This window comes from Leptinotarsa decemlineata, unplaced genomic scaffold, assembly GCF_025532065.1.
Source record: "Leptinotarsa decemlineata unplaced genomic scaffold, Ldec_3_MD MMD2_tig00002082_RagTag_RagTag, whole genome shotgun sequence".
Taxonomy (NCBI): domain Eukaryota; kingdom Metazoa; phylum Arthropoda; class Insecta; order Coleoptera; family Chrysomelidae; genus Leptinotarsa; species Leptinotarsa decemlineata.
Genome location: NW_027412573.1, coordinates 8,505,473 through 8,527,530, shown reverse-complemented (window position 1 = coordinate 8,527,530; position 22,058 = coordinate 8,505,473). Strand labels below are relative to the sequence as shown.

The 22,058-nt window shown below is 34.6% G+C and overlaps 1 protein-coding gene and 1 long non-coding RNA gene across 9 annotated transcripts in view; one reads left to right on the top strand and one right to left on the bottom strand.

Annotated features, from left to right (window-relative positions):
• The window catches only part of LOC111507504 (cyclic GMP-AMP synthase-like receptor), a 49,923-nt gene extending 28,144 nt beyond the window's left edge, over nucleotides 1-21,779 (top strand). For 5 of the 8 annotated variants that reach the window (XM_074176954.1, XM_074176955.1, XM_074176952.1 and 2 more), the window contains 8 exons: nucleotides 457-586; nucleotides 6,543-6,757; nucleotides 11,068-11,194; nucleotides 13,164-13,316; nucleotides 16,218-16,364; nucleotides 20,165-20,290; nucleotides 21,006-21,180; nucleotides 21,547-21,779. In XM_074176954.1, coding sequence (XP_074033055.1) covers nucleotides 473-586; nucleotides 6,543-6,757; nucleotides 11,068-11,194; nucleotides 13,164-13,316; nucleotides 16,218-16,364; nucleotides 20,165-20,290; nucleotides 21,006-21,180; nucleotides 21,547-21,644 — 1,155 coding nt within the window. In that variant the 5' untranslated portion in view covers nucleotides 457-472 and the 3' untranslated portion in view covers nucleotides 21,645-21,779. Of the gene's footprint in view, nucleotides 1-450; nucleotides 587-1,826; nucleotides 1,947-6,542; nucleotides 6,758-11,067; nucleotides 11,195-13,163; nucleotides 13,317-16,217; nucleotides 16,365-20,164; nucleotides 20,291-21,005; nucleotides 21,181-21,546 lie in introns of those variants that run through there. The other 3 variants (XM_074176956.1, XM_074176953.1, XM_074176959.1) reach the window with 2 other exon arrangements.
• LOC141482920 (uncharacterized) lies at nucleotides 9,966-10,478 on the bottom strand. The gene is made up of 2 exons (XR_012465807.1): nucleotides 10,393-10,478; nucleotides 9,966-10,341 (listed from the first exon to the last, which is right to left on the bottom strand). It is a non-coding gene; the product is annotated as an uncharacterized lncRNA (long non-coding RNA).
• Nucleotides 21,780-22,058: the final 279 nt, after the last annotated feature.

Sequence of the window (22,058 nt, the reverse complement as noted above, 5' to 3'; positions counted from 1 at the left end):
ATATAACTTCAAATTCCTAATCTAAAAATTAAAGTTCATGTACTTACCGATGATTCGTCCATTTCAGGTAAAATTAATTGTTTTTTTTTCTAATAAGTGTTCTTATACTTTTACCTAACATTTCATGCTCATCGTTTGTTTCTTATCATTTTTTAAGACTGTAGGCATATTTTCAAAATCGATCGTTTTCGTGACTGGTGAATGTTCACCTAAAAACATTGCCAACCCGTTCACATAATGTCTTCACATTCAAACAATTTTTTTTTAAATCGAAGAATGAACAAAATAATTATAGATCGCCTTGTATATCGATATCTCTACGAGTATCACGTTGATTGAAAAACACGTCATTTTTTATCTAGATTATTTCGTAGTAGTAGAATGAAAAATTGAAATTTGGAAGCCTACAATCACGTTTATTTCTAATTTGAATCTTGAAATTATCTTCTGTTTCAGCTGAACTATATAAACCATGAGTGAAGTAAAAAAATACAATATAATGGAAAATACGCTTCAAGCGATAAACGAGAATTATGTCAAGTTGCCTCTGGAAGAGGTGAGAAGAAATAATGTTATTATGAAAAAGGTAAGTTATTTAAAAAAATTGTACTTAGCTTCACTCGATTTATTCTATAACTTTGACATTAATATGAAATATAAATTGGATTCTCGTGGGACTCTCAGACCATAGTTGAGTTTCAGTTTCAATAACATATCAAATAAAATTTCATAACGAAGATGTGTTTCATCTGATTCAGTAATTTTTCTGTGTTGTTCATTGTGATATATTTTTCATGGGAAATTGAGACCTATTATTATTATTATTAGCCAGGGGAGTAGTTGTTTTCTGATAGGCGTTAGTCCATTCAACCTACTGTGTAGGTATATCCGAGACTGGCTTGAACATTTAAAGTTCATTTCTTTAGATTTGGTTACTGCCAGTCTTCAAGCATAAACCACTGACTAACAGGAAAATATTATTATTACTAGCAGACCCGGCCACGCGTTGCTGTGGCTAAGGTTTTTGTTGTATTACATTGTAGTAAACTATTTAAGAGGAACGGTAGGAGAACATCAGTCACGGGGACCACCCTGCTTTTTTACATAGATGCCATTTGTAAAAAAAATATGGCGACCTCCATGACAGATTTTCTACTACCGTAACCCCTTAATACAATGAAATTATTATTTACGAACGAAGATGGAAACGTTAAAGATGGTATAAAAATCCACTGGATTGGGATTTGAAGGGAAAGGACTTTGAACACGACTGATTAAAATTTTCGTACAGTTGATATTGAGCAAAAATCACTACAAAAGAATTCATTTTGAAATTTGTTATTATTTTTATTTAATTTTGTAACAAATGAATATATTACAAAGTTATTAGTAAATAACATGTGACACTTAAACTTATGAATGACGTAGATAGGGTAGATAGTCTTAATAATATAATATATTAATATAATATATAATATAATTCAAATAATAATATTTATTATTTGAATTATAAATACTTTTAATTTTAATCGGTGCACAATATTTTTGGCTAACCTGTCTTTAGCTAAGACAAATATATTCGACGGTTTCCCTGCACGTGAACATGCACCATATGGTTGCCCACGAGAAAAACATGCATTTTCCAAATCTAAACCACAAATGGACATTGTTTGGCCTTGAGACTTATTTATAGACATGACAAAAGCTAAACGAATTGGAAACTGTAGCCTTCTGAGGGGTATGGTAGAATCTGACGGTATCATTGGAATACGTGGCAACAGGACCACTTTTCCTTTAAACTCCCCAGTTAAAATGGTTGCTTCAAGAATATTTCCAGTGATCTTTTTGATGACGCGTACCGTTGCATAATTGAGGTGGAATCAAATTACGTAGGAGAATAATAGGGAAACCAATCTTTAATCGAAGATTATGTGGTGGCATTCCAGGTATATCTAGTGAATTTAAAAATTCAATTGGAAAATTTACACTTTCATTTTCATCAACAACAGTATCGATTGATTTAAAAGACATCAGATCGACTTGTAACAACTGTTGTATCTGGAAGTTAATTTCGTCAACATCAACATTTTTGGCTGCCAAAATAGTCCGATGACTGAGCGAGTCATCGGACAAGTAATTATTCTGTATATCCGGAAAATAGAGGAGACTGGGGTAATGGTAGTCACCTAAGGGGGAAAAATCATAAAAAATGATTGTTTCACTCTTTTGAAATGTTAGCAATCTTAACAGTATACTTATAACATCTCCTAAGTAACCAAGGACTTGAAATATAATTATAACTTAACTTTTTTATGTTCACACCAAAAACAAAAAATATCAGCTTTGACTGGTATTACCCCGACCCTGGGGTAATGGCAGTCGGAGGTGTCATTGACAATTTACTGACTATATAATGAGAAATATTGGGTATTTCAATGATATAATCATGAGTTATCGGTATAACCTGTCAATTATTTTATTAAAATACAAGTTGATTTGATAAAATTACAAATCTACTTCTTTGAGCAGCGATCGCACAAATAGTCTTCGGGAGTGTCCCATCCAGAGCATTCAGCATGGACCCACAAACCACAAGACGTGCATCTATACCACATTTCACCATCTTTGCCTGTATCTTCGCAATAAAAGCAAACGTCTTTTCCAATGTCCGATAAGCTAATGTCATCTTCTGACTCATCGATACAAATATCATCTTCATCCATAGAAGAATCTGTGTCCGATTCAAACAATGTCCTTTTCATGTTCTTATGCTGTAGCTGTGAATGCTTTTTAATCGCAGCAAATTTTGTACCCTTCTTTTCTACCTTTTTAAATGATTCTTTTCTGCATATTCAAACGCAATTTTTCTTAACTTTATTGCTGTAATTCCATAGAAAATTTTAGACAGTGTCTTTACATGATCAGCTAGAGCTTCTTCGTGGGCAGGAGGAAAGTCACATTTCCTGCCTGAGCGTGGGTCAGAATCAGTACCGCTCTTTAATCGGACTTGTAATGTGCTAAAGGGTATTCCAAAATTTTCCGCGACCTTTCTCATTGATAAGCCATTATCAACAGCCTGTTTAGTTTTTTTAAGGTCTTCTGCTGTCCACTTAGCTTTTTCAGTTTTTCTAATATACTTCCTCGCCATCTGAAACATACAAAACAAAAATTGATAACGAATGGGGTAATGATGGTCAGTTGACATAATGACTGCCATTACCCCAAACAGTATGACTACCATTACCCCGAACGCATGGTTTTATTTCACAAGAAAAAATCAACAACAACCTGTTATAATACCTTCATAAACAGCAATGGTTATAGTAATGGGGCTTACCTTGATACTGTGTGACCATTGGTTTATCAGCGGGAACAGTGAAACGTGTGAAAACAGCACTTTAAACGACAGGTTTTCTAATGAGGCGCAACATAAAAACACTCCAACTCTCACTCAACGTCCAAACGACGACTGCCAAGATGGCGCGCGTTCGAGTAGTTGTTCGAGATCGTGCCGCAAGCAGGCAGTACCGATCAGAGCGATCTGCGTTACCGTCGTTACCGAGATATTATACCGACCACGATTACCCCTTGACTGTCATTACCCCACTCTCCCCTACTCTGAATCAATTAATTTTTTTCCTGAAGAACAGTGCAGAAATTGTCTGGCAGTTTAATGCATTGCGTATTTGGTTGCAGTTCTATTCTACCGTTCCCAATATCTAGTAATTGTTCGGAAAATATTCGCGCTGAAGTGTTTCCCTCGCCATAAGATATGGCGAAGAAAAAAAAATTGTACAACTATTGAAAAAGTGTGGGGAGCTTTGTATTATTTTCTCATAGATATATGAGTAAAAACAATTGAATTTCACGGTATTTCGTTTACTACAAAATAAATTTAACTTATACTTTAGGCTCAACAACACGTGGTGGTTACGCTATTGAATTGTAGCTTGTATGACACGTTTGTAGGTTTAACATAGCAGCGCCATCTACTGATTACTTACTCAATCCAGTCAACAGATATCGCCATCTGTTAAAATCGTTTGGAGTTATAATTATGAATGTCAAATAAAAGACAAATAATTCGCAATAAAATAATATTGCGACTATAAATTAAGATGTAACCTATCCTATCTTTCAAGTTGGATCGCAGTGAAAATCTGTCCACATTTTGCTAGAGTCACTTTATGTGGGCTATCAGAATATGTCCATGAATCTTTTATATAGGGTGTCAAATGACTTGGGCCACCCCCACCTTTGAATTTCTAAATACGGACCTGTATTTTTTGTTGTAGTTTTTGGATCGTAGACGTTCACTTCATACTGAGAAATTGAATTTTATTTTATATTTGAGAATGTTTCGGTAATATTTGATTATAATGGGGTGAATTATTCCCTTTCAAATTACGGTCCTGAAAATTAGCTGACTGAGTAAAATAAAAACACATTGACAACTTTCACGTCTCCCTATATACCATATAGTTTTTAGAGATTTTTTTTTTCATTTTCAGGTACCTATTCATATTTTTTCATATTTCCATTGCTCTGAGCGTTTTCTACAATAAACTTTGATTGAGAAAACCTTTTATGATTATCTGAAACATATCTACAACAAAAATATATTATATGAGTTTTGATAGGCAGGAAAAGAAATGACAGCAATCCAACACTATAATTGAAATGAAAATTGAAATGAAGTAATTTATATACAAAAAAAAATTAATGGCCCAATAAATGTTCGAATTGGAGTCCTTCCATTTCGAGACAAATACTGAGCCAATATAATGGCCTGCAAGATCAACAGATCTTACTATTTTGGACTATTTTCTATGGGGGAAATTTAAAAATAGGATTCACGCTGGCACAGATAGAAAAGGTGGAAGACTCGAGATTGAAGATTTTGAATGATTTCGCAACAATGCAGCAAATAAGTGTGGTAAGGGCAATAAATACTTTGAAAAACCGAGTTCAAAAATGCCTCGCAAACACATATAATATATTTTTGATGTAGATATGTTTCAAATAATCATAAAAGGTTTTCCTATTCGAAGTTCATTGTAGAAAACGCTCAGAGCAATAAGAAAAATATGAATAGGTACCTAAAAATGAAAAAAAAAAAACTCTCGAAAAACTCTACGGTACATAGGGAGACGTGAAAGTTGCTATTGTGTTTTTATTCAACCAATCAACCAATTTCCAGGTCCGTAATTCACATCAAGTGCCAATAGCAAAATGTGGACAGATTTTCAATATGTCTGCGAATAAAGAAGATATAGGCAAAAAATCATTTGGGATTTTTTGGTTTTTCCTGTATATCTCCAGAACCAAAAGAGCTATATTCGATTTTTTTACATCTTCGAATAGGTCTTTAAAATACGCAACTTTGCCACAATTTAACCTACACTCTATCTCTTATCGTTTACGAGATCCCCATGTACAGAAACTAATTTGAATAGCCCTGTATATATTAGATTATTGTCTAAGGTTGCGCTGGTCGGGCCTTATCCCCCGAAGCCCCGATAAATTCGGGAGGGCCAGCGAGCATTATCAACCAATGACCACTCGCCACACCGTGGGGTAAGTGATCATTGAGTCCGTAAAAGCATGTGCCCTAAGCACGCGCAGTGAGCCAAGAATGACAGCACTCTGCATTTGTCCGGCATGATTTTGGGATTCGAAAGTAGAGAAGGCATCATTCCACCAAGGACTCTAATAATCAGAACAACCAAATAATTTAACCTAATTTGAATCATCAAAACATGTTGTGAACCATTGAATACATTCGAATATCACATTTTGAACATGAAATGATGAAATTTTGACAGAAGTATCATGCATAATTGTTATTCTTTTTTGTGGAAATCCATGATTCTACGAATCAGTCCTCCTTCGCATTTCTTACAAAATGTGCGAAATCATTTGAACAGCAAGATTCGAGGTCGCCGGATAGGATGAAAAATTGCGATTCATTGGCCTTCTCGGCCACCCGACTTGAGTCCTTTGGATTTGTTTTGTGAACACTTATGAAAAACGAAGTTATTCGCACTTCCTGTTTTAGTGGAATACCTGCAAGAACGAATTATCATTGTATGGACATTGTTGGGCAACGTTACCAGCTTTTCGTTGTTCAACACGATTACGATAAGTTTTTAAGTAATATTCATGGGCATTTCTGAACGGGTGGCCGATTTTAAAAAGTATTTTTGATAATAGTTTCTCTGGCAGTTACGTCTTATTACGATGACCCACCCTGTATCATCCTCTGACAGTTGCACTAATCGTTAAAAATATGCATATAAACCCTGGTGTTTTTACCAATTCGCTTTTGTTTTCTTGAAAACTCTCGACGCGAGAAATGAGATTGACTCAATTTTGTACACATGTTGATAGATGGTGCAAGAGTCAAAGTCTGTCGCTCGTATTTGACAAAATATTTTACATGATTCCAAGTGATCACACTAGGGATATTCATGCATTTTATTTGTTGATCATTTCATACTGAAAGCAAGTGAAATACAATAAATATGAACACTTTTTTGCAGATTATTTGGGGAGTTGTGGAGAAAATGAGGAAAAACGTTCTCTTCGATAAACTTTTCTCTACGATATATTATGGGGGAAGTTACTATGACGGATTGAAGGTAGGGCATCCAGACGAGTACGATATAGACATGTTGCTAGTTTTGCCCAAGAACTTAGCCAAAATTGTTATAAGTACTGTGCCAGGATACGTCCATGCTATCTTGACAAATAAAGAGTAAGTGATAATCAATCAATCGGGTTAAAAATGGTTTTTTTCACGATAATAAGTAAAAAAATATGATATTTTATCCCGGACAAACGTCAAGTCCCGGACACGACATCACCGCACGTGTATTCAGGCAAAAAATACGATCCCTGATGAACTACATTGTTAAACACTGCGTCTCTGAGGAAAATCCATGCTGGATGTATTCCATAGAATGACAAAAACAAGGCCTGCCGCACGCACACATCCTTATGTGTCCGCTCTAAAGCCAAAGTACATGACTGAGTCATGACCGTTGGGAAAAATCGTATCTGCGTAAAGTTTGGGTCCGTGTGTGACAAAGAAAAAAGGAATAGAAACTTCTGTTTGGAATTTTACGTAGTAGGGATTGCGGGTTAAACAATAAATGGATGTTAAAATGTAATTTGGGTTCTTTTAGATATATAAAAGGCAGTCACCGGCCATGACTCAGTCCGGCAGCTGTATATTACCTTTGTATATACCGGGTGTCAACGAATCTATTAGACAAGTCATAATTTCTAGACTATTAGGAGAATTGAAATGAGATTTGGTATAGTTGAATGGTATGTGGAGAGGAATGTTTTCACATATTTTTCACTTTCCGGTCACTTCCGGTTTCAGCGGAAATGGCTCCGGTTCTGAATTTTTAAATGGAACACCCTGTATATTGTAACATTTTTGGATTTCTGAGACAATTCTGGATCAGAAACTGACATTTCCGGAAGTTTTTCAGCCTACTTGATTTTTTCAGAGTCACTTTTAAAATTGCATCTAGGTGGCCATGATCGGACGTAAACTAATCTATGGACCTCAGGTGATATGAGAAAATTGCAATAGCGGAGTTTTAGTGACTAGTGTGTTGAATATGAATGAGACAAGTTTACAAAATAACATTTTCGTGTCTAACTATTATTTTTCAAATGGCAACCATTTTTTGACAAGCAATTTCCGAAAAAAGGATTTTCTGACGAATCTAACGTTACTAATTTATTTGCGATTGGATCAACAAATTTAACAAATTTAACTAATAATTTCAGCGATGCACTTAGATTTTTTGCAATATCCTGAGTTCTTGAAAATTCCACTATAGTAAATTTTCAAAGTGCATCCCTCCTTGTTCAAGACACATTTCAGCTCGTTCAATTGTTTCTCTCAACACGTTTTGTAACATTTGAGGCGATATACTTCTAAATGCCTGTTAAATCCTTTCTTCTAAGATTTCGAGAGTGGCTGGGGCTGTTGCATAGTAGACCCTTTCTTTTACATATTCCCAAATGAAGAAATCTAACACAGTCAGATCCGGTGAGCGGGCAGGCCACCGTACTGGACCGTTGGTTGCAATAACAATATTATTAAAATGCTCTAATAAAAAATCAAGTACGTCTCTGCTATTATGGGGTGGTGCTCCATCTTGCTGGAAGTAAATTTGCCGTAAAACTTCTAAAGGCATATCATTAAGATGATCCTCGATTTCATTTTGAAGAAAACCCAAGTATCTAACCCCTGTTAACTGACCTTGAAACAATATTGGACCAATTATTCTGTTTCCAACGATACCAGCCCAGACATTGACGCCAAATCTTTCTTGAAAATTGCCCTCTCTCATTGCATGTTGATTTTGTTGGGCCCAGTACCGACAATTCTGCTTATTAAACATGCCATTATTTGTAAACCGTGATTCGTCGGAAAATAGAATGAAGTTGATAAAATTTGGGTTAACTCTATGATTTTGAAGCAACCAATCACAAAATACTACTCTTCTATTGCCGTCGTCAGCATACAAATGTTGATGTAACTGATATTTAAATGCTCGATATCCGTGCTTTTTCAGTATTTTTCTTGCTGATTCGTGACTTATCTGCATTTCTCTACTAATTTCTCTTAAAGAAACCGTTTTGTCAACTTCTACCATAGCAAGAACGTTAATCTCAGTCTCCTCATTTATGACAAACCTCTGTTCTGCGTCTCGATTTCCCTCTTGCCTAAAACGACTCTCAACATAGGGAAAATACTAATGAGATGGGTGTTGCCTATTGGGATATCTCTGAGCATACAACTCAGCAGCTTTCCTTGAATTTCTGTGGCATTCTCCAAACAATAACAACATATCCACTTTTTCACTTTGAGTATACATTATTTCGACGAAAAATTAAACTAAAATTAACGAAAATCAAGAGAAACTTCTACTTTCTGCTCATAAAGCTTATGTCACTGTCATAACCTAGGTGAGCGTTTTGTTCTCCAAAGTGGACTTGATGGAAATAACCGCAAAATATTATGCATCATTCCTATCCATGGCACCCTTGACAAAAGTAAATGAATTTGTATCGAGTATTTTCCTCAGTAATATTTAATTTATGTTCTTATTTGTAATCCAATCGCAAATAAATTAGTATCGTTAGATTTGTCAAAAAATCCTTTTTTCGGAAAGTGCTTGTCAAAAAATGGTCGCCATTTGAAAAATAATAGTTAGACACGAAAATGTTATTTTGTAAACTTGTCTCATTCATATTCAACACACTAGTCACTAAAACTCCGCTATTGCAATTTTCTGATATCACCTGAGGTCCATAGATTAGTTTACGTCCGATCATGGCCACCTAGATGCAATTTTAAAAGTGACTCTGAAAAAATCAAGTAGGCTGAAAAACTTCCGGAAATGTCAGTTTCTGATCCAGAATTGTCTCAGAAATCCAAAAATGTTACAATATACAGGGTGTTCCATTTAAAAATTCAGAACCGGAGCCATTTCCGCTGAAACCGGAAGTGACCGGAAAGTGAAAAATATGTGAAAACTCTCCTCTCCACATACCATTTATCTGTACCAAATCTCGTTTTGATAAACCTAATAGTCTAGAAGTTATGACTTGTCTAATAGATTCGTTGACACCCGGTAGACTAACCTATACAATGATATTACTGTCTAAAGGTATAAAAAGCGTTCTATCCCTTTCCATGGTTATGCCCAATTTGTCTTCTAATAATCAGATGAGTGCAGTTTCAAGAAAAACAAAAAACTTGATGAATTGAATATTGGTAGTTTCTCAACATACTTACAGTGATCGTAATATTCACATTATTATACAGACACAACGATCAATAGACATTCTAATCTTCTTCGTCAACATGAATTAGCAGCTTTCAGTAGCATGATCCACAGACTCATCAGTATCCCGATGTCCACAGATAATTTCAATAATAATTTTAATAACATACTTATACAGTGATCGTAATATTCACATTATTATACAGACACAACGATCAATAGCCATTCTAATCTTCTTCGTCAACATGAATTAGCAGCTTTCAGTAGCATGATCCACAGACTCATCAGTATCCCGTTATCCACAGATAATTTTAATAATGAAATACATTTGATGAAACAAATTGCAGTAAACAATAACTTCAACCCGAAGATGATTCATCATATATCTTTGACAAAAAACTTTTCAAACAGTCCCAAGGACAAAAATTAAACCTGCTGGAGTCTCTGGAAATCACTTGTTGTTGTCCACTCACCATTGTTTCCTTAAAGAGTCAATAATCAACATATTCATTAATTACCTGTTTTCCTAGAAGTAAAATTGTATTATAGTTGTTTTTTCAAAAGCTACCTGTTTTACAAGAACTAATTATCCATCAAATTAAGTTTGTAACTGTCTACTGTGTAGTTTATTTTGTAATTATCATTTTTATAATTTAGTTTCGATGTACGTCTTGAGTCGGATTGAAGCTAGGTTAGGTTAGGTTAGGTCTGTATAATAATGTTCACATAATGACAATTGTTCACATGCTAATTTACATCGATTATATTATATATAATATACAAATAAACACAAATAAACACCAACACAGAACATCGCGAAAGCAGAGCTTGTATACATTATTTGATTCCTCTTTTTTAAGTATTTAAATAATTTTTAAAGAAAAAGATTGAAATGATAAGTTTAAAATGCGTTGTTTTAGAGCTCTTTTATGAAAACTACTTGATTTTCGTCAGAAAGAACATTCCCCATTTTCAATTTTTAAATATTCACAATAACCAAGCGCATTTGAATAGATGATACCAGATATTGCTGTAAAAGACTTTAGAAGAATTCAACGTTTACATTTCGGGCAATAAATTAACATTTATTTATGATCTCTGTTTTGTCGACTTAGCATGTAGTCGCGGCTGGAACAGCGGATGTAACTCCATCCCTAAGTGATGCTGGGTCAGCGAACTCGGGTTCATAACTAAAATATCAATACAAACACAATACAATAATTATGAATGATACTTTAGATATTTTTTACAGGGAACTTGCTCGATTTTGTGAATCTGACACCAACTATCTCGACACTGAAAAAATTTTGAATTGGATTCATGGAGTACTAACCAAGGCACTGAATGAGTTTACTTATGACTCGCCACATAATATTTTTGTAAGTGTCTTTTTTTATCTGTTTCAATATAACCTTACTCCATATAACCGAGATTGTAAATTGAGGAAGTAAAGTTAGTAGAATTAGATGCTGATTCACTTGAAATACAGGTATGATTTAACAGTCATCGAGAGCATCTTCTATAGAGGGTGACAATTTGAAAATTTACAATGGCTATATCTGAGCAACCAAAAAAATATAAGAAATAGCTGAAGACAACTTCGGTAATAGAGAGGGGGAAACAAAATTATGTTAACTTATGCTAACTTGTTTTCACTTATCGACATAGGAAGGGTGAAAGAGTGGTGTAATTCCAATCTTTCATCATTCAACATAAACAAAACAAACAAATGTGGTCACGTTTAGATGTAACATAGGGGAAGTACACTTGGAAAATGTAAAAATTGAAAATTTGGAGATGAACAAATTTTTAGGGCTCTTCATTGATAAAAATCTAAAATTTGATTCCCATGTCGATTACTTATGTAAAAGACTAGCAGCAGGATGTCATGCAGTGAGAGTTGTTGCAAGAGAGTTAGACACTACTATCACATGATCAGTTTATTTTGCACAAATTGAGTCCTATTTACGTTATGGAATTTGTTTTTGGGGAAATTGTGCACAATTTCGTTTCATTGTGATATTCTCTTTACAAAAAAGATCCATCAGATATTTATGCAAGGCTAGCTACAGGGATCCATGTCGCCCATTATTTGTCAATAGATAGCGATTTTTTTATTTTTTTTTATGTTGGTAAACTCGTATTGAACGTATATTCAGTTTCAGTTGTTTAGCATGTTAAATTTGTTGGTGAAAGGCATGAAAGTTAGAAGTGTTATGCGTGTTCAGCGATTTAATGCTATCGTTGTTGACAGTGCCATATGGTGATTGTACTCTTAGTCAGAAAAATAGGTACAAGCTTTTCACAGAAGGTCGAGAAGATATGGATGATGACGCTCGCCCTGAACGCCTCAGCACATCAACAACCGATGAACATGTTGACAAAGTGAAGAAAATTGTTATGGAGAATCGTCAAATCACTATTAGAGAAGTTTCTGAGGATATTGGCATATCGCTTGGTTCATACCATGTAATTTTTTCGGAAATTTCGGGCACGAAGTGTAAGGCAGCGAAATTTGTTTCAAAATTGCTGAATTTTGATTTAGAAAACCGTCGCACAGGCATCGCTCAGGAATTATTGAATGACGTCAACACTGTAATCATGTCTCAGCCACTGTATGCACCAGATTTGGCCCCCTGCGACTTTTTTCTGTTTCCGAGTTCGATGAGACCCATGAAAGGACGGGGTTTGGGACGATTGAGGAGCTACAAACTCTGGCACATGTGTATTATATTTGAGGGGAACTACTTTGACGGGGACAGAACAGAAATTGATGAATAAATTAATATTTTTTGAGAAAAACTAAAATTCACCCTATATTTTGAAAACACAGCGTATTTCAAAAATTGCATTAAAGTACCTATCTTGCCGCATTGTTCAAGAATAGCGAGATCCCAACATTTCAAATGAGTTCGAAACAAAAACCAACAAGATTATTACAACTTCTTTTGATAACAATTCATTTGATAGGTAGAGTAATATTGCAGCATTGTTTTCATTAATGGAAGTCAGAATATCTAACATTCCTTGAGAATCATTCTAAACCACATTCGAACAAACCTATTTTGAAATTTTTACTGTCCTCCAATTCTATTTCATCATTACGGGTTATGAAGAGATGTTATTAGCAATAAATAAACTGACAGTAATATACAAAAATTAAAAATAAAATAAAAAAATTGAAAAAACAAAGATGAATAATGGTGAAAATTAAAAGAATAAAATGGCGAAAAATACCTATTTCCAGTCTTCGGGTAATATATAATGACCCTGTCAACACTTTTTAGACAGGCAACAAACAACCATACATTGAAATATATATTTACTAACCTCTAATTTTTTTTCAAGATTACCTATTGTAGAGCAGGTCCTGCTTTCACGCTAAAAATAAGAGGAGAAATTGATGGTTTTATTATCGTAATGGATATAGATTTAGTTACATGTATCAAGTTTGGAAGCGACTGCTGGCCTACTGGAGGTTATCGTCCGAATCCATGTTTGGTATGTACGTTTAGTATGATGTAGTCTTGCCAGATGATATTTTGAGAAAGAATAGGGAACGTGCTTTTGTATTTTTTTATTCTTTCCAATAACTGATGAGGTCCTAAAATATCTCAAACATTGAGAGAAATTTATCTAAACTCTTGTTCTCGAAATGTTCTCTTGTTCTCGAAAACAAATATTGTTCAATAAGTATGAGAAAAGAAATATTTCAAAATGAAATCTCGTTCAATTATAGTAAATACATTTTCAAATGTCCATTTCATTTTCTATCAATACGTTTTTATTTGGAACAACATATGGTTTGATAGTTACACCTGTTGAGAGTATTAGTTTTAGAAAGGCGGTTAGTTATGATAATTGTAACTGTTTTCAAGTATCAATGTATATAAATATTTTATAATACCTTTCAACATTACTACACAAGTAGATGTTTTTGATACTTCAGTAATAATAATTAGCACTACTAATTGATAATAGGATGGATATTCATATTTGTTCGTGTTTGTCGTATTGCAATTATAATATCAGATTAGTAGTTAATTTTTTGTTGCTCATCGAAAATATGTACATGAACTGAAAATAGAAACTCTATGCTCTATATTTGTAATAATTAAAATTATGACTCGAAATTATGAAAAAAGTATATATACAATACTCAGTATAAATACAATTCGCAGTTTTGAAGTAATAACAAAACATTCAGTATAAGAACATAGGCTTCACAAAATGAGTGGACTTGGAGACTGATACCTATCAGAAAGCAACCACTCCCCTGACTAATACCACGAAGGGCGTTGGATTATATACGACAGGTGTCAGTGCATGATTCTTCACTGAAGTTATTCCTGCACATGCTATTGGCAATCGCAGCCGCAATTGACTTTCAATTATTGGAACACACTTGCAGACCGGTTTTGGGCTGTTTAGCCACTAGAGTGTAGGTAATTTGAGACAAATAATTTGATTTACACCCAGTCTCCAAGTATGCCCACTTATTTTGTGATTTTTTTTTCCTTATACGAGGATTTGGGCAAATTTCGGATATGCGGTTGGTTACCTCGTTCACAAGCAGATGGGGCGATGACAAACATGTTGTTTGTTGTCCGCTGCAGCCCAGTTCGAGGAATGATACTCTGAAGAAATTTGACTATCAAAAATCAACGACTTGATGATAGACACTACCTTGCACTGACAAGTGGCCAAGCAGCCGAAACCGGCCTGCAAGTTTGTTCCAATAATTGCAAATCGATTGCGGCAGTTGTATCTCTAACAGCATATGCAGGAATAACTTCAGTAAAGAATCCTGCACTGGCACCAGTCGGATATAATCCAATGCCCTTTGTGGTATTGGCCAGGGGAGTAGTTGTTTTCTGATAGTTGTCTGCCCATTAACCTACAATGTAGGTTAGGAATCACACGTTAAAAGGTAAGAGCTCGTTAATCCTTAGCTTGCACAAGTTTCGACTTCTGAGGGTTTTCGTTCGTAGGGGTGGGACAGCTGGTTAACGGAAAAACAGATTTTTTAAAATAGGACATTTGAGAATGGCCTGAACGAATTATTCTTTTAGATAATTTAAGAAGATAGGCTTTCAAGTCCGGAATATATATAGGAATGTTCTATGTATGTATGTATGTATGTATGGACCATACTCCATACTGTATCGACTCATTAAAGCACCTTTTAATAATAATAATAATTCGTATTTATTATTTCCAATATTAGGTAATGCAGGAAACTAAAAGGCAAAGTTCATTTTATTTTTATCTGAGGGCGATAAAAATAACCTGTTGTTCCTCTCAACCTCGACAGTGGTTAATGTGACAGTAATTATTAAATTATATGCAACATATTATCTTTTTAGTAGTATTTATATTTTTTGGATGGCGATCATTTCAAATAAGAGTGAAATTCTTGGCATGTTTTGTTTATATTGATCTTCGTTAGTAACATCGCCTTCAGAACTGAAACCTGCAAGTTATTTTTTTCAGACGTCCACAATTGATTTATCAAAGAAAATATTCTCTTTGCTGAAGCATTTGTACCAGGCAGACATAAAATATATTCAATATCTCTTTTCAATCAATACATTCAATGCTTTCTGTACATCTTCCCACGCAGGTACTTTTCTTAAATCTGCCCAATAAAATATCTCCATTTCTCTAGTAAGAAAGTTAGTCCATTCTTCCAAATATTCACGACTTGTTTTATAAAATTCTGTAGCTGTTCTTTTCACAAAATCTTCATAAATATCATCTTTCAGTTTTATGAACAAATTACGAACAGTAAATGGAAGAAACTGATTGGTTTCTTTCTGAATCAAATTCTGAATTAGTTGATTGATTTCTTTTTGTAGCGTCAATTGCCAATACAGTTTGACCTTCAACCTTCAAAACAGCTTGGCGAAAACTTGCTGACTGAGCATGTAAAAAACAAAGCCATAATTCAGATATAGGATCTTCAAAAAAGTATTTTATTGATTTGGGACATTTTTCAATGCTCAAAAAATAATTCTTTAACGACTGGTACATTTTCAAAACTCTCTCCATTTTTACATTAATGCTTTCGTAATCTAAAGGTAGGCCATCTGTAGCAGATTTTATAGTAGTGTGAAGAATAGAGAAGAATAAGAAAACGGGGCTATTTTACGTCCCAGATCATCATTTGGGGACAACGGGACAGATAGTCGAATAAAGGGACAGTCACGTTCAAAACGGGACGTCTGGTCACTTTAGTTATACATCACTTTGAAAAATGAGTGATTCATATCTTGTTCAAAAGTAACATCGATTCTTCAAAATATTCTTAGTAATCATTTCAGTTCCTCATACACAGTCTCATAAATGGATGTCTATCATATCAGTATTTTAAAAATAAAAGTTTTGGATTGACTTTTGCAGGGGGACGGTTTTTTCTTTATTGTGCCAAAATTGCCAAAATCCGTCCAATATCATCCAAGCCGATATTGGCGTTTGTCATTTCAAGCACAAGAGAAGAGTATAATACATGGAAAGGAAAAACTGAAACCAGCATTGAAATTGCTTAAGGTGAGTATATCTTTCAGAGGATGATGCATATGAAAATTCTCGAGGTATACAGTCCAAAATATATTTCTGTGAATCAAATATTTATTATTTGCTTTATTTTAATAAGTATTATACTAAAATTCCATAATACTACCCACTAAATTCTCAGAAATATTATTACTTTAAAACGGGAACATTTTTTTCAGAGTGTGATTCTATACATTGCGCATCATAAGTGTTACCCCCCCCCTAATATAACTCGTTACTGGACTCTTGTTAGGAAAATCGCCGAGACACGTCGATTTTTTATTTCTACAGTGTACATTTTTGTATGAATAGTTTACCCCTAATTCCATCCCTCACTGGAAAAATATAAATAACATGGGGTGATGAGTAATAGCTCATTTGAAAGGGGGTTTTATTCTCTATTCAACCTTGCAGGGAATTACACCACAAACAGGAAGGCAACTAAACTAAAACTAACTTTTGTCATTACAGTAAATTTTCAAAATGTCCCCCGTTGACCTCCTGGCAAAAATAGGGATTTTAGGTAGCCCCATAGGAAGAAATCTAAAGGAGGTAGATCTGGTGATCTTGGAGGCCATGCCACAAATTCTTGGCGCCAGAGCCATCGTTCTGCATAAACAGTTTTCAAATAAGTCCTCACAGCAACTGCAAAATGAGGAGGAGCTCCATCATGTTGCAGAATAATGTCCATGTCAAATTCCATGCTATTTGAATTTTTCGAAAGGGTTGCTCCCCTCCAGTAAGGGATGAAATTAGTGATACTCAAATGTACATTGTAGAAATAAAAAATCGACGTGTCTCGGCTATTTTCCTAACAAGAGTCCAGTAACAAGTTAGATAGGGGACGGGGGCTAACACTTATGATACGGAATGTATACTTCATCATATAATAAATATATTACCGTACGCCACTGCACAAGACAGATTAAGGCAAAAACGTCGGTCATTTCTAAGAATTTAGTGCTTACTACTTTAGAATTGTACCATACTAGTATTTATTTGCATAGAACTCGGATGGAGGTCTTCAATATCTAAATTTAGCAAACCAAAATATACTGTTGCAAATGTCCCCTATAAAACAATCAATTCTTGGTAGATTTGAACTATTTACATAAATAAATCAATTTTCCAACAAAGAGAACAGTGGTAAGTGAATCCGAAGAAATTGCACAGAAATTACTAGAAAATAATGTCATACTCATGAACCCCAACCAAGTATCGCTTCTGAAAAAGGAATTTAAATGTCTGGAAGTGGAACAATAAATGCAACGAAAAACAGAGAAGGGGAAGAAAAAAAGAAAGAATTAATGAAGTCTAAAAAAAAGGAAAGGAAGGAAGAAAGATAGAGGAGAAACAAAAATCAGAAAATAACGGAATGGAAATAAGAAGAGAAAAGGAAAGAAAAAGAGAAGATTGTTAAAACAACTTCATCAGCAAAAAATTGTGTTGAAAAAACAGAAAAATAGGATTTTAATTTTCATAAATGTAGACAACAAATCTTCTAGCAAGAAATAACCGATTAAGAATGGCTGGGCAGAAGAAGAAAGAACCATTGCACTAATGCTGCGAGATCAAACTGGATAACCAAGAAACACAAGCCAAATCCACAATTCAGAGGCAAATGCAAATTTCGGAGAAGAAAATATCCCCACTATATTACTACACCGGCTACAGAAGTAAAACACTTGTTTTATAACAAAATTGATGATTAAAGGATAGAGAAAGATCTGGAAATTCAATACATCGATATTTGAGGCAAGTCTACTACTTATTCATTAATGAAGAGTGACAGAGGTTAATTCATAACAATAATGTTAACAAGTTGTCTGACAGCGCGACGCTTGCTAGCAAATGACGTCATTGTTACTTGCAGTTAATGGAATGACGCTTTGATATTGGGCTGTTCTAGTTTGAATATTTCTAGTTTCTCACAAATTGAAAGTGTGCGCATGACTCAAAACAAATAATAGTGTTACGTTTTTACCCTTGGGTTCACCAATAATGACTACACTGAATAATTAAACTTAACTTTATTTTACTTTAAATACAACAAACACTTCAACTAAAAATTGATTTCCTGGAGTCTTTGAAGTCCACTAGATACTCGTTAGGAAAAGAGGATTGTTCCGAATTCTTGGGGTTCTTGTTGAATACTTTTCATGAGTAAAACAATAGCAAAATCAATACTCCTCTGGACTGAATGATTCCGTACAGCCCATCTCGTCCTGTGTTTGTGAATCTTTTGCTAGAAAAATCCTCACTTGTTTACTTTGTGGTAAATATTCAAGAAGTAGCGAAAATTTATGTGAATTTCTGGAACTTCATCTAGCTTTTCCTAATATGATTAATAACCAGTCCGTGCAAAGCTTATTGTTAAATCATATGAAAATTCAATTTTTAACAGGTGATGATCGACTGTATTGCCAAACATGCGACAAACTAACTGACTGTTATAAGGAAACAAGTATAGCTGAGGCACCAGTCAATCTAATAATAACACTGATGATCTTCAAACAAGACTCAACCTCTAACGGAAGCAAGAAACTCTTTGGAAGGTTTGAAATAGATGAACATTTCAACCTAGCAGACCACTATTATAGTATTCATGCTGTCATTGTTCACTGTGGTTCTGGCGTTGAATTTGGTCATTATTACGCCTTGGTCAAAGACGAAACGGACTGGTTTAAGTTTGACGATAGTCGTATCACAAAGTGTTCTTGCGATGCATTATTGAATTTATTGGAGCCTCTGGAGACACCCTACATTTTGTTTTATAAGAGAGAGGACATTGTTAGATCAAGATCTTCAGATGATGTGGTGTTGCAGGTTTTTCCTGGTTTTCCTGCAACTGGAATCAATGAAGTCGCCCCGGAGCGCCAATTGATTTTTATTGTTGTTTTTATTTTATTTTAATAAAAACTATCATTTCAATGTCTATCGCCTTGCTAGATCACTTCGCGTACCGCACTGTAACGTCCACTTCACTGTGTACTTGACTGTTCGAATACTCGACAGCCATTTTGGTTTCAGACGGGTTGGAGCCCAGCTCCCTTACCCTTTCAGCTGATTATTGTCGAAGAAGGACAAATAGGTTCATGACTGAGGGGATGTTCGCGGCATGAAGCCCTCAGACTTCAGTACCGCCCTTCACAGTGTACCCCTACCGGGCTGGGATGGATGAAAGATCTGTTCATCCTTTAACGGGGGACATGAGGGCCTCATTCGACAGAGTGTCGGGGCCTTCTATATCGAGAGGGGTCGTCTATAGCATAATCCATAGCTTCCCTAACTAACTGTCCAAATACGCTTGCAGCCAGCGTTTAAATATCGCAATGGAACATCGTAGAATTTCGCCGAAGTTCCATCGACATTCATAGCATGTTTCTTACTGCTTCTCGGGCGGCAGGTAATATTGGATATTCCTTCGCTCTCAGCTGCGTCAAGTTTGGTTTATGGTTACCAGTGGCGGCCGGCGTTATTTCCTTTCGGGCATGATTTACAGCTTGAGCATGCACATTAAAAATAATGAAGACAAGTTTGGTGTCAGATATATCAGTTTATATTTTAACATGTGAATGAAGCCGGATGTGAATTTGTGAAAATCCATCAGTGAGTTTTAGAAAATATTGTGTTTTTTTTTAAGGTTTCTATTTTGGACATAACTGTCGTTTAGAGGAAAAATTATATTTTTATTTAGATAAATAGTCAACATTTCTATTGGCTAATAAAAATCATCTTATTTTGTTGGCTGAAATGCAGTCACTAAATTCTTTTACACAATGTTACTTTTTCAGAAAATGCGGAATACTTTGCAACAACCAATTGACAGTTACCACTTGAAAACGATAGTGTTGTGGGAAGTCTTAGAAAACCCACAGCATTTCTCCTATGATAAGACGCTGAGCTATGTGTTTATGCATGTAAGTAAAATAAAAATACTTGCCGGAAAGAAAGTCGCACCACTTTTCAAATCATCTCCATAGAAGCAAAATATATTGGGCATCGCACCTAAAACTCACAAATGTAATATCTCCGAAAATATAGAACAAATGTCAATTCTGCTAACGCTAGTGGATTAACAGAAGTGATGACTTTTACTTGAAATAAGACTTAGTTTAATTCAATTTTCCACAGCAGCAATTTTCAATTATGATGTGTTTGATAAGGTATTGCATTTGAAATAGTTCTGATCATTTGACCTTTTTTTGTAAAGCGTGTCGTTTTTAGTCTTGATATGGAAAAAGTATTTTCAATAGATCCATTTTTCGGCAGAGGTTCTAATTCTGCCTACAAAAAGTTTTGAAAAATATATGTTTTGCCATTCATAACATGGAAATCGTAAAAAAACAAAGAGTTCAATAATAAATGATTAACAGAAAAACAGATTTTAAACAGAGATTTCAAACAGATTATTCTGATGAAAAAGGATTATACTGTACATAAAGAGAAGGTAACTTTCAGAGATGTATACCCTTACCAATATTATTTTTTGTTCATTATTATTCTCTTCAATTGCCCCACCTTACCTTCACAGATACAGGCAAATTTCAAAAGTTAACCCACTCCCAATTCATTCCCTCAAGATTATTAACGTTTTATTTACTGAATGCGAAAAATCCACTTTATTGGTTTCAGATTTTGAAACTTTATAAAGAGAAGATATCGAAAAAGAAAATAGAATATTTCTGGAACAAAAAACTGAATCTCATCGATAATATGCATGATGATACTTATTTAAATATTCAAGGACGTTTGGAAAATATCATCAAACAAATTGATAACAATCCCCTTGTTATTGCTTCTTATTTGCGTAAGTATTTTCACTTCTATTTGGGTTTTTGAATAATTGGCATAGGCACCAATATCAAATTCAATTCAGAAGATTGAAGAATTCCTAGGAAACTTCTCATTGACGTTTTGTGGATCATTTCCATAAAAATATTGTCACGTCCCACCGAGGCCATTGTGTACGCCACTGCGTTTACAGAACCGCGACACGTGTTTCACTACACAATAGCATTCTCAGGCATCACAGTACTCCACGCCCGAAGATGCTACCGTATAGCGAAACACGTGTTGCGGTTTTGTACACTTTCAAGTGAAAATTTCACATTGAAGTGTGTTTTCTGAAATTTCAAGTTGACTGTCGAGACTAATATAATTATATCGTTTTTAGTGGAAAAGGATGAGTTGATAGAATTCACCAAGTCGAAAATTGTACAAGAGATACCAGTAGTGCCTCCAGAACCGGAAAGCTCATGTATTATTTTATGAAATGAGCATAAGAATGTCAATATGACTAGCTCTGAACAATACCAATGTGACTAACCTAATACCATAATCAAGTTTTTGCCATCAAAAAATCAATTTGACTGCAAATGTTTTTAAATATATTTTTATGAAAACGGATGCTTCTGACTTTTTCTTCATGCTTACACTTTTGGATCCTTCATGAAATAAGACGAGGTGCACATAGAACATACATCTATACACGATGAGCTTTCAATGAAGTTTGAGATGGAGTAAAATTATCAAAAAATAATTTGTAAGGGGTAATTATATTTTTGGAAGAGAAAAATTTTTGGTGAAGAAAGGCTTTCTACTCCTCCATCTTTATACAATCTGGAAATCTGACAAGAAAAGGAAGAAAACAATCAACTTTAAAATGAATGCTTCACAAAAATGTAT